The 16,102-nt window shown below is 36.9% G+C and overlaps 1 protein-coding gene across 2 annotated transcripts in view; it reads right to left on the bottom strand.

Moving 5' to 3' along the window:
• Window positions 1–943: 943 nt before the first annotated feature.
• Gtf2h1 (general transcription factor IIH subunit 1) overlaps window positions 944–16,102 on the bottom strand; it is a 31,832-nt gene continuing 16,673 nt past the window's right edge. For both annotated transcript variants that reach the window (XM_074042737.1, XM_020178737.2), the window contains 10 exons: window positions 15,630–15,779; window positions 15,428–15,507; window positions 11,218–11,345; window positions 11,014–11,101; window positions 8,481–8,569; window positions 7,819–7,936; window positions 6,594–6,684; window positions 6,193–6,308; window positions 4,515–4,607; window positions 944–1,949 (listed from right to left, as the gene is read on the bottom strand). In XM_074042737.1, coding sequence (XP_073898838.1) covers window positions 1,863–1,949; window positions 4,515–4,607; window positions 6,193–6,308; window positions 6,594–6,684; window positions 7,819–7,936; window positions 8,481–8,569; window positions 11,014–11,101; window positions 11,218–11,345; window positions 15,428–15,507; window positions 15,630–15,779 — 1,040 coding nt within the window. In that variant the 3' untranslated portion in view covers window positions 944–1,862. The remainder of the gene's footprint in view (window positions 1,950–4,514; window positions 4,608–6,192; window positions 6,309–6,593; window positions 6,685–7,818; window positions 7,937–8,480; window positions 8,570–11,013; window positions 11,102–11,217; window positions 11,346–15,427; window positions 15,508–15,629; window positions 15,780–16,102) is intronic.

The raw sequence follows: 16,102 nt of genomic DNA, 5'->3' as shown, positions 1-16,102 counted from the left end.
TCCCAGGTCCCCATGCCTAATGGTTAAGTAAGGTCTAAATTTCTTACCTTGATATACAAAGGTATTCGCAATCCGAATTAAAACCATTTTCCCAGCCTCTCCCTTGTTATCATCAACCCTTCAATCTTAAATTCATCCTGTTCCTCTAACACAATGGGGTCTTTCAGAACCATATTTTTCCCTCAGTTAGAACAAATGGCTTCCTTCTTTATCCTGCAAAATTCTATTCAATCTCTATGGTTTAGTTACAATTATTACTTTTTTTTTTTTGAGACAGAGTCTTGCTATGCAGCCCAGTCTGTCCTTGAACTCTCAATCCTCCTGCTGGGATTATAAATGTGTACCACCACACCCAAATTATCTTTTCTTCCCCAAGCTCCACTGTATGTATCATTTAATCTTTAAACACAGCACTTACTTAACAAGGCATATTATGTTTATGTCTGCCTTTCCCAGTAGATCCCTACTTCAAAATGCTTTTTCTATTTGCTCCACTATTACTCAGAGTGACTGTGGTAATAACACATTTGAAAAGCACTTTGAGAAACTGTAAAGTGATATGGACTCTCTTTCCTTTTACCAGTTCAAGGTCTGAACAGGTTTTGACCTAATGTACCCATTATATTAAGGGCAATTTTGTTACGGGGCTTAAAAAAAAAATGTTACTCTCTGAGCAGCACACCTACATGTCACACGTAATGAGAAACCACAGATGTGTTCCAGTTAAAAGAGCATCTGTAAAAAGTTTTACTTTTTAATTTTTAATACAAGCATCTAAAGTCTTAGATAAACAGTGAGTTGATCCTATTAGGAACAAAATATGGCACGAATTCCAGAAACAAGAACATATATATAATTACTTTGCATTTAGGCTTTTCAGTCACTATGCAATGATTATCGATTCGCCAAGGATAGTAACAATCAGATACTAGAGAAAAGCAGATATGAGAAACATCTTTTATTTCTTCTGAAGAGGTGAAAATAAAGTAAGATTTTTATATTTCTCACTCATAAGATTTTTAAACTCTTAAAAATGCAATATCCTCTTCTCAAAGCACATGCCATCTTTTTTAAAAAAAAATCTTAGCAATATACATTTGCACTCAAAGAAAAACATGCAGCGCCATTGTCTTCTGACAAAATTCTGCATTAAAACCCCACACAACTTTCCGCAAATATGTTCCCCCTTTACTTAGGGACTCCAAACCACAAACATTCAGTGCAATATTTATTCTTATTTCCGTAGGAAACACAGGACCAATGATGTCTTCTGACTATAACTGTTTCCTGATGGTTGAACAACAGTCTCCCTCTGCTTTAAAGTATTCTCTTTAACTTGTTGATGTAAGGTACAACTAGAATTCAGTAAAACTTGAGGATGAGTGGAGGATGGAGCAGAAATACTTAAGGTCTACCCTGTGCCATAAACTTAGGAAAAAAATTTACCCAGAAAAAAAAAAACCCCAACACAAAACAACTCAGATTTTATCAATGCACCCTTTAGAAAAGTGTTTTTTAAATTTCTGAAAGCAGCTTAATGTGAATCAAAGCAGTTCCTGAGTAACTGCAGTAAACAGTCTTTAAATACATATATATGTACACATATATATGTACATATATATACATATATATTTGCAACTTAGCTCATTTTGGTTCTGCCTTAATTTACCTCCCCAGCATTTAGTTGAGTCACGGTCCCTTCCTTCCCTTCAGTTCTCAATGTGCAAGTACAATAGCATCAGCTCTGGGAGTTGGCATGCTGCAGATGTTTCTCCTTTGTGGGCACCTGCAAGTCTGTCAGGCCAGGTTTCCAGAGTTACTGCAGATCACGGTTTTCTCAATCTCACAAAACCATAGACGCTTCACGTCTTCTTCATCAGGCGCCGTGACTGCCATGAGTGGAGCTTGTTGTAGGCTGTCTGGAGCATCTCTTCTATGTGACTTACCAACTGACGGACAAAAGCAAGATACTGAACAAGTGGGCAAAGGAAGGGAAACTTCCTTCCCAAACCCGGCACATACTTTCCAGAGTATTTCCCCAGTTCAATGAGGCAATATGCAAGCCCTCTGTAAAGGGCAGTAAGGCATATTTGGTATGGAAAAGAGTAATGGTGGGTGCAGTATAGAAGCTGGAAGTTCATCTGCTCTGTCCACATTGAGATGTTGCCTGATTATTAACCAGAAATAGGATAACATGAAAGATGGAACTGTGTTCTAGGCCCCAGTTTCTTCTGTCAAATGAGGGAAGTGAACGAAGTCGGTAATTTCTAGATTCATACATTGGCCTGCTGACCAAGGCCGGGATGTTTCATCAACATTATATTTACAGAACATTTGAAAAAACACCTTGAAAATTCTGACTCAGCAAACCCAGGGCATCATACATGCTAAGCCTGGAACATTCCTAAGCCCTCAGGAATCTTTGACTTTCCAAAGTTTCTTCAGTCAATCCTTTATAATTTTGTGAAACTTGTTTTGGGGAACGAGGATGGAAAGCAGGGTCTTGTACACACATTCCTAGCCCTCTTTTTTGTTTTCTAAGGGTCTTTTCCAGCTCCAACATGTCAAGACTATAACATAAGTCAGGCGATTACAGAAAAACTAAACAATTTCAATACTTCACACAAGGTGTGGTGCTCCATCTTAAATTAGGACTATAGAGCTTACCCTCATTAAGTATGACCTACAGGTCAACAGGATCGCACTGACTCTTGGGGTACAATGACTCTTAGGGAATGTGTTTTCTTAGAGGCAGACCATGTTTGCAAGTCAACTCTTGTAAAGTTTACAAGTCAATTCTGGGAGGATGTGAACAGAGATCAGGCAGTCCTAAATCACTGTAGCATGTCAATGACTTCAATCTACATTTTTTCTTTTGGTGGTAACAGGGTTACAACTCAGGGCCTCAGGCTTACTCTACCACTTGAACCACTGCACTAGCTATCTGAATTTGATCTAATACTGTATTTTTTTAAAGCTCCCCTCCCCCAAATGTATAACTCAGTGATAGCTGGGTTAAATCCCCAGCACCCCCACCCTAAATCCCCCTTATTTTCGACCCTTATTATCATGGGGGTAGGGGATAATGGTAATAACCAACTAAGAAGGCACAAGACTTAAAATCTACTTGCCACTCTTGGCCTGCTATGCAGAGAAATGCTCAGCTTTTTTTTTTTTGTCTTGGTTTTCTTTTCTTTCTTTTTTTTTTTTTTTGTGGCACACAACTTGAATCATACCCCCAGCCCTTTTTGCTTTTGTTATTTTTTGGTTAGGGTCTTGTGTTTATGCCAGAGCTGCCTGGACCAAAATCTTATTTATTATTTCTGCATATCTGTGATGACAGGTACACAAATATGCCCAGCTTTTATTGGCTGAGATGGGTTCTCCAAAACTTTTTGGCAGGGCTGGCCTAAAACCACGATCTTCCCAATCTCCCAAGTAGCTCATGCCTGGCCATCCAAGCTTCTTTTCTAAAGCAAACCACTTAGAATATAAAGAATAAACACTAAAAATCTTAAATGATAAAGACTTTAACATTCAATTGTAAAACTTTTTTTTTTTTTTAAAGCAATACTGGGGAATGCCCTCACTACGCAGGCATTCAACCACTTGAGCATATTGCCATCCCCACCTTTTTTTTGCTTTAGCTATTTTTCCAATACTTTCACGTATTTTGTCCAGGGCTAGCCTTGGATTCCAATCCCTCCTAGCTGGGACTACAGGCACCTGCCATCATGCCCAACTTAGTTGGTGAGATGTAGTCTTGCTAACTTTTTGCCTAGACTGACCTCAAACCTTTAATCTTCCCAATTTCTACCTCCCAAGAGGTGGATTAGAGGCACAAGCCACTGTGCCTGGCCATAAAGCTCCCTTTCTGATTATGTTAGTTATTGAAATACTGGGCTTTATGTTTGTATATACGATTCTTCACAAGTATCATCTCTGGACTTGTACAACACACATAAAAATTATTTTTTGTGGCTGCTGTAGCTTTGCTTTAAAAACAATACTAAAAATCCTGGGAACAAAGTGACACTTTTCACTCACTGATCTTCCCTGCTGCAAACAATCAGGAAAGCTGAAGCCAGGAATTGTTCAGTTTACTGACAAAAGTAGTAGCAATTCTGCCTTCCCTTATGTTGCTATGTTTGTGAGCACTACTGGTTTTTCCAAGTTGGTAATATAAATATTTTGGGACATATACACAGATTTATAACCTATGAAGGAAAACATGGAGGAGATTATTATAAATGCCAGTTAGTCATGTACCCTGGAAGGTATGAAGTAGTGGTGTGAAATTGGATAGGAGTGCTTCTATCTATAAGTTAATGGTAATATCCTGCTACTTTCCTTGATTGCTGAGTACACATATTGTACACTCAAATGAATGTATGACACATTTCACAACTAAAAAAACAGTGCATTGAACAATAGAAAAGAACAAAGTATCTACTCATTTATATGAAAGCAAAATAAATCACATCATTTAACTATATAGAAACAAATTGCCTTACATTTGTGCTTAAATACTGTCTCCGGATTTTTTCTTGGAATGGACAGAGCTTTGTAACTTGGAACCGTTCCAAATTACTTTTCATTTTCACTACCTAAAAAAGATGAGAAATAATGTGAATTACAGAAAAATCTCAACCTTTAAGAACCAAGAGAAAAACACTACCTTTCATACAGAAAGATTACTTTTGCAACAGAAAACTTTTGAAAAATGTAAAAGGATTTAAAAAAGCCTATTATATATCCTGTTACTCTTTAACACCTTGACGCATAATTCACATCCTTCTACATATATACACACATTAAACAGAAAAAATACAGCACATACTGTTTAAAAAATTCACTTGGTTTAATGTGAACACCTTTGAGTAAATAAATATTCATCTAAATCATTTTGTATATATATATAAATAAATGTCTTTTTTTGGGGGTGGTATTGGTGTTTGAACTCAGGACTTCACACTTACTAACCAGGCACTTTACTACTTGAACCATTCCATTAGCCCTAAATCATTATTTTAAATGGATGTATAATATTTCAATGTATGAACATACCAGATCCTTTTTAAACTAATCCCCTTCTGGTAGATGAGGCTCGTTTTACTTTATTTGTCTTACACAGAGGTGGAACTTCTCTGTGGTGAAATATTTATGCATGTTATTTCCTTAGGGTAAGTTTCTAAATGAATTTCTAAGTCAAAGAACTTATAGCAGTGGGGAAAAAGGACTGTTTTCTTAGCAACGTGGCTAACAGCAATCATTTTCAGTGTATTGCTCTTTGGTAAATTAATGGGTGAAAAATGTTCTTTCACTGTAGCTTTATTTGAATAGCAATCAGTCTGGGCCACTTCCATGCCTGTTTTATTTTTTTACTGCCCCCCCGCCCCTCCCCCGGTGATATTGGGGTTTGAACTCAGGGACCTTGGACTTGCTAGGCCAGAGCTCTACCACTTGATCCATACCCTTAGCCCTTTTCTGCTTTGGTTATTTTCTGAATAGGATTTCGTATTTCCCTTCCCCTTTTCTCTTCTTGTTACTGGGTGTTGAACACAGGTCCTCAAGCATGCTCTACCATTGAACTTCACCCCAGTTCCCTACCATCTCCTTAAATAATTGTTTAAAGAGCAACTTATTATTAAAATTAATGCTATAAATACCTTTTCCACTTAATGACTATTCTTTAATTGGCTAAGAGAGTTTTGGTGTTAACTAACTAGTACTAGAGATGTACCTCAGCAGTAGAGTACTTGCCTAGCATGCATGAGGCTCTGGGTTTAATCCCCAGCACTGTGGGGGAAGTGGGAGGGGAAGGGTAGGCAAAAGAAGCTAGTTGTCAGTCCTAGCTGACAAGTGTTTTGTGATGACTAAAAAACTTATCAAATAAATAATTGTACATGTTATTGGCTTGGTGTTTCTGTGCTTCAATTATTATTGTTTGGAGTTTTAAGTTGTATGATTATTATGTGGAATTGCTCTGGATCTCAGTTTCCTAATTTGTGAAATGCTATCATAATCAGTATTTTCTCCATGAAGACACTGTGAGGCTTAAACAAAATAATATATGCAAAATAGTTACACCAATGTCTGGTACATGGTAAACACTCAATAAAAACTTCCAATTTCAAAATAACATCTAAGTCACTACCAGAATAGCTGGCTGTGTCTAGAATTGGTTCCAACCTTTTCTTCTAGGAATGGTGTATTGACAGGAAAGCAGGACCAGAAATGCCGCAGAAGTTCTCCAACAGCCACATACAAGTGTTTCAATTCAGACTGGATATCATTTGGCACCATCTCTACAAAAGAAGGAAAAGGTTCATAAACTAAAAACTATTTCACACATGGAATGACCACTTAAGGTTCCAGGAGTGTACCTCAGTCGGTAGAGTGCATGCAGTCCTGGGTTCTGTACCCAGCACCACCGACAAACGGACACACACAGAGAAAAACATAGCTTTACAAAGATCCCAGAACTGTTCCACAGAAAAACCAATATAACTTTAGGAGTCACTCCCCCTGGCTTGCTTTTTAGAGCTTATTTAAGGAAAAGAGATTGTAGTAGAAGATGACCCAGCACGTACGGTTTATGGCTTGCTGTGTCCCTCCCTGCATAAGTGCTCCTCCAGGTGACAGTGCTGTGATGGTACTACTAGCAGCACTACTTGAGAGAACCTGAAAGAATTAAGATATAGAAACTGATTTTCCTCCATTTTGGCATCCTTCTTACCTAACATTTCAGTTTTTATAGCAAAATATCAAGTAAAGTATTCACTCCTATATAAATACTTCATTTATGGAACTGGAGTGAAGTACTTTCCTTGAGGCCAAAAATGGTCTGTATAAAAAAGAAAAATGGGTTTTGCTTTCTCAGAGTTTAGTTTTCCACAGTCAAATATGGTCTGAAAATATTAAATGGAAAATCCAGAAATAAACAATTTGTGATGTGATCAAAAGATTCTGAATATCTTGGTGTTTCTGGCTGAAGTACAGTACTCTTGATTATGGGTGAAGGGAGTGGTGGAGATTGGCTGAAAATGGGACTGGAGAAGCGGGTCAGGGCAGATTATAAAGTGTCTTTTTGTCTTTAACTAACAGACATTAATTGTACAAATTAATGGGATTCACTGCATTTCTACATATGCCATAGTGTTCATTGATCATACCCACCCATCTTTCTTTTGCCACCCCCTCTCCCTTTCCAGTCCCTGGTAATCACTCTTTGTCCTTCACCATTTTTTTTTTTTTGAAATTTCCACATATGAGAGAAAGATAAAGGGTCTTATATGCTAAAAGAAGGCACTCGAACTATTAACTGTGGTAATGAATAGAGGCAGTGTAAGTTTTTAAGTGAAGAGATTGAATGTATGTTTAATATTGTAGAAAACTGTTTGCTTAAACCAAATTGATGGAGTAAGGAAAAAAACTGCACAGAACTTTCTGACTTCCTGGAGTGGGAAGGATGAGAAAATGAAGAGATAGTGAGCTGCAATTTACATACCCCAAGTTATGTACAGAAGCAATTTGGCAATCTGGGAGATTTTCCCAATAAAATAAGTATAAGGGAATTAAAAAAAAATAGTAAGACCAATCACAGAACTCATTATTTTTTGTTACCTTCAGGTGCTTCTTGAATTTGCCAAATACCTTTTCTCCCTATCAAGAAATACCTTGATGTTTCTCAACTTATAGATATATTTCTTCATACTCAATTAAAACATTAGTCAATGTTCAATCTGGCTGTGTTTACACATAGATGGAAAGAACAATGAAGAACAGTTCTGGTCTTTAACTGTATGAGTCACCTACCTGAGTTAACTTGGGTGTATAAGCTTCCATTTCTTGTCTAATACTTTGAAAGGAATTAATAATGTCCTGACTTGTTGCATATTGTAGTGACTGGATTGGAGTTGGACCATGGTAATACCTGAAGGTTAGCACAGAAGAAACAGCCAATCACAGAGTAAAGATTTTTCAAACTTTTTGTGTTTTTCAAACTTCTTTTTTTTAGGTGGTACTGGTGTTAGAACTCAGGGACTCACACCTGGTAGGCAGGCGCTCTACCACTTCAGCCACTCTGTCAGCCCCGGTTTTTCAAACATTTTAATGGCCTGTATAACATTCCTTCCTCAAGACAAAAAACAAAAAACAAAAAACAAAAAACAAAAAACCAACAACGATAAAAAGATACTTATAGTTAAAGACATTTCAAGAAAATAATTTAATTCCCATAAGGGCAATAATAAACAGCACAAAATTTATTTTCTTGGCTTTGACCATTTAGGATGATTTCCTGTGATGAACAAAGTAATTTTTAGGCAAAGAGGATACTGTACTTTCATGGTAACAAACTGACTGAAAAAGTGGGGGTTAAAAAAAAAGTGGGGGCTATACTCGTAGAATATAGTCTGCAATGAATTGCGTTATATAAGTATTCTGCTTCAAGTTAATTTACCATTGACCAAACTTACCTATCTGACTTCTTGAGGTTTAGTGCAATTGTTTTTATGGAATTATTTTTTCCCAAATCTTCATATTCAATGGACTCTTGTAACTTCGCCTACAATTAATACAGTATTTTTTCTCAGTAACTTTATTATACAAGTAAGGAATATGACTGAAAAAATAAAACTTTGCAGAGAATAAAAAAATGAAGTCGTCCCACTATGAGGAGAGACAATTGTCCTATAAATTGTTGAACAAACTATGCGCCAGTGGCCCAGCCTGTAATCCTAGCTACTTGGAGATCCTGAGGAGATGGGAGATTCGAGGTCAACCCAGGCAAATAGTTTGCGAGACCCTATCTTGAAAATACCCAACACAAAAAAGGGCTGGAGATGAGGCTCAAGTGGTAGAGTGCTGGCCTAATAAGTGTGAGGTCCTGAGTTCAAACCTCAGTACCACCAAAAAAATAAATTGTTGAACCAATTTTCTCACTAATCATTTAAGTAAAGTATCTGTTTTCCTATATTTTGATTATACAAAGTATTACAGAACTTTAAATTTTTGCCAACTGATACATGAAAGTTTGTATTTTATTATAATTTTCCCCAAAGAAGTCATCTTTTTGTGCTTAGTGACTCCCACTGCTAGACAGGTGCTCTACCACTTGAGCCACCACCCAGCCCTTTTTGCTTTATTTTTCAGTGTCAAGTTTTTTTGGGTTTTTTTTTTTGCCAGGACTAGCATAGACTTCAGTCTTTGTACCTGAGCTTCCCTTGTAGCTGGGATGACAAATGCATACCACCATGTCTTGCCAACTTTTTGCCTGGGTAAACCTCAAACCATGTTCCTCCTGATCTTTGCCTCCTAAAAAACTGGAATTATAGGCATGAGCCACTGCATCCAGTTAGAACTTTGTTTTGAATATTAAAGAAATTAAGTCTTCCCCGCCCCCTTTCTTTTGGGCAGCACTGCAATTTGAACTCTGGGTTTCACACTTGCTAGGCAGGTGCTCTACCACTTGAGCTATTCCACCAGCCCTTTTTTCTTGTGATGGATTTTTTCAAGATAGGGTTTCCCAAATTATTTTCCTGGGGCTGGCTTCAAACGAAGATCCTCTGGATCTCTACCTCCTGAAGCTAGGATTACAGGCATGAGCTACCTGTGCCTTCCTTCCTTTTCTGCTTAAATTTCCATGGTTTAAGTTTTGCTCAAATCTTAGATCCACTCAGCTTATTTTGGAATAAGGTAGGAAATTTGAGTTTCTTTTTACTAATTTTTTTTTTCTTTTATTCTCCCTAAAACTGAAAAACCATTAAATTGGGGTCATTTGTCATTATTTATCATTTGTCATTATTTGTCATTAATTATTCACTCTACCAGTGAATGGTACTTCGGCCCCATTAATCTTTTTTTTTTTTTTGGCGGTACTGGACTTTGAACTCAGAGCCTTGCCCTTGCCAGGCAACTGCCCTACCATGTGAGTCATGCCCCCAACCCTTTTTGCTTTAGTTTATTTTTCTGATAGGGTTTCACACCTTTGTGGGGTGGCCAACCTGTCTCACAAGTAGCTAAGATTACAGCTGTGTACTACCATACCCAGCTTATTTTTTGAGATAGGGTCTCAGTAACTTCTTTGCCTAGGCTGCCCTTAAATCTTGATTCTCCTGTCTCCACTTCTGGAATTACAGAAGTGAGCCACCAGGCCTGGCCACCAACCACATTAATCCTTTTAAAGTCAGTAACAGTCATTACTATCAATATGCATGTTATTGTTTCTATTATAATATTGTAATGAATGTGTATCCCTAAATCTCTGCACACATCTCAAAACAAATGCCCAGAAGTAGATCTACTCATTAAGGACATAAACCTTTAAAATTCTCATGTATATTGGCCCAGTGCCCTCTAAGAAAGCCTTATCATAATTTATTTTTACAATTAGGGCATGAGGGACTAAAAAAGCCCATAGGGATAGAGCAGCTTAGCAAAGCTGCAGAGGAAGAAGCTAATTCTATTCACATTCCCCTGGAACATGGTTCAAATGGTGGAGTGTTTGCCTAGCAAACATTGGGCCCTGGGTTCAATTCCCAGCATCAACAAAAGTTAAAAAAGAACAAAAATCACTGGCCTATCCATATTCCCCATACTCTTTGATATTTAATGAGAAGATACTTCCAGTTCTGAAATGCTAGATTTAACCATGAGAAACAATTCACTTTCTTCTTAAATCATATATTTGAAACTTCTGTTTTTCTTTTCATCTATTGCCTTTTGGAACAGTCTTTCTCAGGAAACAAAACCATACACAAAAAAAACCCAACTTGTATGTGAAGGGAAAAACCCAATAAAAACAGTTCAGACTTATGGTGATGGAAAGTTGGCTGGTAAGCCAAAGCTGAGGAGCTTTATAATGTTCTACACTTGAAAACCAAACATTTAAATTAAAAAAATGTCTTGTTCAGAAAAACTGAGATATATGAAATAAACATTAAGTATTTGTAGATACCTTACACCTGAAGAAACCCAGGCCCTAACTGATCCAAAATTTTGTGCCCATACCCTTTTGACTGCTGGTTGAAAGCAATCTGCATCTCCACAATTTCCATCCATGCTGCTGGGCTCACCATTTTGTTCATTTTGTGCTTGTCTTAAAACAAAGGGAAAAACACTAATGTCAAAAATTCCAAGCAGAACACCACCACCACAACTCTACCTGTATATCCTAAAAAGCCAAGTGAATGAATGTTTGCATATATACTTAACTGTTTCCTGAGACCAGCTGCTAGGACCATAGCACTGTGATGGTTAAATCTCTTGATGATGGCAGCATTACTATTCTCCTTTATGGATTTAGAACTGGAAGTAGATGGCACAGAGGAAATGCCATAGCCCTATGAGAAACAAAATAGTAGATTAAAAAAATCAAAACAAGGTCCTGATTTTCTTATCTATTATGAATGACATGCTCAGTTGCAAAATGTAGACTACAGGACTTTATTCTAATAAACATTATTAAATATAGATAAACATTTAAAAATAAATGGTATTTTACGCATATGCTATATCACTAAGTTATGTGCCCTGTCCTCTGCATTGCATTTTTAAAAGGCAATCTTTGACCTAGTTAGCAAAACATTAAATCAGTAATAGGATACAGAATATGTGTGTGTGAATGTGAGACATGGACTATGGCTTAAGAAAGGTAAAGATTCAAATATTTACTTTTTTTTTTTTCCACCAATTATTAGTCTAGGCAGGGTAATCAACTTTTCCAGGCTCTATGATATAGCCTCTCCCAATCTCTCTGCTTTCTTCATAACATTTGTACTTTCAAGAAAGATTTTGTTTTAACCTTATTTGGTAACTGCCAATCCATCTTCTCTCAGTAGACTTAAGTTCTATGAGGATGATTTTGTTCTTGTTTACTGCCCTTCCCCAGCACACACAATATGTGCAGCACTAAATACTTATTTGGTAAACTGTTAAGACCCTGTGACGGAGGAACCTAAACACTAGTTAGTAAGAAGATGGGTAAGTTATAGCTACTATGAGAGAAGTCAACCTCACTAGAGGAAAGGAAGTTTGAAAAAGCTTCAAGGAGATAAACAGGTCTTGCCAGGCAGACTTGGGAGATAGCAACATTTTGGGGAAAGGAAAACTGCCTAAAGTAAAGTATAAAAGCAATGTAGTACAAGCTGGGCATTGGTAGTTCACATCTGTAAACCTAGTTACTCAAAAGGCAGAGATCAGGAGAATTGCAGTTCTAAGTCAGCCTGGGCAAACAGAGACCCTATCTTGGAAAGGGCAGGCGGAGTAGCACAAGGTGTAGGCCCTGAGTTCAAACCCCAGTGGCACCAAAAAAAACCAAAAACACAAAACAAAACAAAAAAAACCCCACAAAACAACCAAAAAAACAAAAAACCCACAGAGCAATGTAGTACCTAGTGTGCCATGGGTTTATGTGCCACTTAGTATACCTAGAAGGAAGGGTGGGACAAGGACTGGTGAGGCATAAGGCTAAAGATGTTAAAGAAAGATCACAAGAGGCCTCATAAACTATTCATCCACTTATCAAATAATTACTAAGTGCAACATATATTGCATGTGCTGGGGACAGCCTAGGAAACATGAACAAAGTCAGCTTCATAGAACTTACACATTACTAAAAAGACACTGGCAGTTATCAAGTAAAACAAGTAAAAATAAGATCATTTCTGAAACTGACAGAAGTTACAAAGAAAACAGAGAGGGTTAACATAATAGAATGACTGGACTGGGAAGACAGATACAAGTCATTAGGAAGGGCTCTCTGAAAAAGTGACATGAGAATAGACATTGAAAGATAAGTAGAAGCTAGTTAGGATTAACAGCAGGTAGAAGACCAGTAAGTTTTAGAGATCTGGAGGTAGAAAAAGCTTGGCCTGGGAGTGAAAGGGGGTCATTATATCTGGAGCATACTTTTGTGGAAGAGGTCAAAACTGAGGCAGAAGAAGTAGGCAAGAGCCAAATCAAACAGAGTTTTGTAGGAGTTTTGATTTAATTTCCCAGTTCAGTGAGAGGAGTTTCATACAGGTGAGCTTTTTATGATCTCATTTGTACCTCTTACAGGGGTGAATGAGCTATAGGGGACAAAGGCAAAAAGGAAGATCAATCAAGAGACTAATGCAAGCAAATAATTCAAAGATGCTGGCAACTTACAAGTGAACTGTATAAGATACTGTGAAGTTAGAGATGTAGAGGACCTAGCAATGAATTGAATGCTAGGTGTGAATGGAGGGGAAGAATCACAGAGACTACCAGGTGTGTGGTTGGAGTAATGGCTAATGCTTTATACTGAAATATGAAAGAGCCAGGAAGAAACAGGTTTATAAGGATGGGAATCAAAATTCCATTTTGGATGTGTTAATCTGAAATGTATGTGAAATACCTAAGAGGAGATATCAAGCAGGCAGCTGGATATATAATTTTGGAGCTTTGGAGTTAATCAGGATGATATGGGATTCATCACCACACAATTAGTATATAAAGCACTGAAACTGATTGATGGTATTCAGGAGACTTGAGATCATATCCTGTGACAGTTAAAACAAGTGGAGATTAATAGGAAAAGAAGTACCAAAAGAAAAATGCAATCAACCAGTTTCTATTAAAGGGATTGATTATATAAATACTGGTATACCCAAACCAATACCTATGGAGTATTATGCAGACATGTTACTTATTCAGCACTATGTACCAGGCTCTATTAACCCTTTTCTTCTTTTTTTTTTTGCAGTGCTGTTGATTGCTGGCACACGATAAGCATGCACTCTACCAACTGAGCTATGCCTTCAGCTCCTCTTTTAACTTTTACAGCAATCGTTTAATGTATGCCAGCACTATTAGTCTCAATTAATTAAAAAAACAAGAAACTGAACTTAGCAATGCTAAAAAATGTCAGAATCTAAGTCAAGTAGTTTGGTTTTAAAGTTTATGTAGTAGGAGCCAGGTACAGTGTCTTGAGCTTGTAATTCCAGCTACTTGGAGGCCTGAGGCAGGAGGACTGAAAGACTGAGGCTGGCCTGAGCAATTAAGCAAGACTGTTACCTCAAAAAAAAAAAAAAAAAAAACAAGTCTATGTACTTAACAACTATGGTGTATCTAGTTTGGATTGATATTGGTAATAAGAAGTTGAATGAACAATATGCCTTTTTTCTTTTGGTTTGAACTCAGGGCTTCATGACTGCAAAGCAGGTCCTCTACCACTTCAGCCGTACCTCTAGCCCCTATGCCATTTTTATTTTGCAGTACTGGGGTTTGAATTTAGGGCCTACACCTTGAGTCACTCCACCAGCCCTTTTTTGTGAAGGTTTTTTTTTTGAGATAGGGTCTCCGGAACTATTTGTCTGGGTTGGCTTTGAACCTCAATCCTCCTGAGTAACTAGGATTACAGGCATGAGCCACTAGCGCCCATATGTCATTGTTTTTCATTAAAAAACAAAACAAACACCTATTTTTTCATCATACTAAACTATAAGTAACTATAAGCTTCAATCAGCATTTTTCTTAGGATGAGTAAAAGGATTATTTCATAATGTGTTGAGATTCACTAAGGACACAACTGAGTTTGGAGAACTATCAAGAAAATGTCTATCAAGAAAATGACTCACCCAAGAACCAAGGAGGATTTTCTGTTAGTTTGTAATTGGAATGTAGCACAAAATTTTAATATTGGTCTTTCTCACTTGGTAAGTACATATACTAAAATAAGGGGGTTAAAGTTAGAAAGAGAAAAAAAGAAAAAGGTATGAGCATGTATGTATGGTTAGCACAAAAGGAGCCTAAAGGGCAAGAAAATGGAAATACAAGAGTGATAGGAAACTGAGAAAGGCAGGTTCCTGGACTAGAACATGGAGACAGGGATAGAACTAGTCTAGATCAGAAGGATCCATTTCTTTCTCTGTGGATAGACAGATTTGTACATCTGGAATAATGATGCTGAGTTAGGTAGCTCAAATTTGATGTCTAACTGCTAAAACTTCTGGGTAGGTGTGGGGTAAGGGTCATGAGAGTACTCACAGGCAATCAACAACTGCTTGCTGCCTTCTTTGTCTACTAATATTTATTCACATTTCTTTACATTAAATATTAAGTAGAGCATAATGCTGAACTTATCATGTTAAGCCTTGACAATTATCTGTAGAATACTCATGGGAAAACTAAAATTGTATCTAAAAAGTTCTAGCAAATCACAGGGATTTCTGTGCTTTAAGGCAATTTTAACAGCAAACAGCACTATTGAAAAGTACGTTTTTATATGTGCTAGGACTTCATGCATGCCGAAAAGCACATTTAATAAATCATTTCAAGTAACAGTATTGTGCTTGTTTTACAATCTCAAAAGTATCTACACACTTAGCCTAAATTATTAAACTGAAAAATGTTAAAAACCAGGAAAAGATTTTTATCTCTATATCTTTTTATTGCTTCTTACCTCATCTAATGGTTTATCTTCCAAAGCTGTCAAATCTAGTAGTGGGTTTTTCACTCCTAATGAAACCATTGTTTTTAACCCTAGAAAATCAATGAAATACAAAGCTCATCAAAAGCTTATCTTTCTCAAATATTAAAAAAAACCTCATTAACAGTTCCAACAATTAGAGCGAACAAGTTGAATACTAGGAATTAAGAGTTACCTTTTTCATCTATTTTGGCACATTCTGCAAAGAGATCCTTTGACCCTGTATTCAGCCGGTCCCTATGAAAATAATGGGACTGGAAAAAACGTGTCCAGAATTCTTTTTCTGTCATGTTGTGAGGAACATTTTCTGCATATTTCATTTTTACTGTAAGGAAAAAACCCGTAATAGCTATAAATTTCCATTTCTTAAAACTTTTGAAGTTAGATAAAATGAAAGAGACTAAAAAAGCAAAAACTAAATTATGAAGCTCATACCTTTATATACTGTATATAATGTAATTATAAGTATGAAATATAATTAGATTGGTTTTTATTTCTGGCAGTACTGGGGTTGAACTCAGACACTCTACCACTTGAGCCACACCACCTCTACGATCTTCACAAATTGCATACCTAATTATGCACGGAAAAAAAAATCCATTTGTAAGTTTTTAGAATAAGTATCAAGATCCTTGGAGTCAGACCTGA

Source organism: Castor canadensis, chromosome 1, assembly GCF_047511655.1.
Source record: "Castor canadensis chromosome 1, mCasCan1.hap1v2, whole genome shotgun sequence".
Lineage (NCBI taxonomy): Eukaryota > Metazoa > Chordata > Mammalia > Rodentia > Castoridae > Castor > Castor canadensis.
Note: the sequence above shows the minus strand (reverse complement) of the source record. Positions and strands in the feature narration are given on the sequence as shown.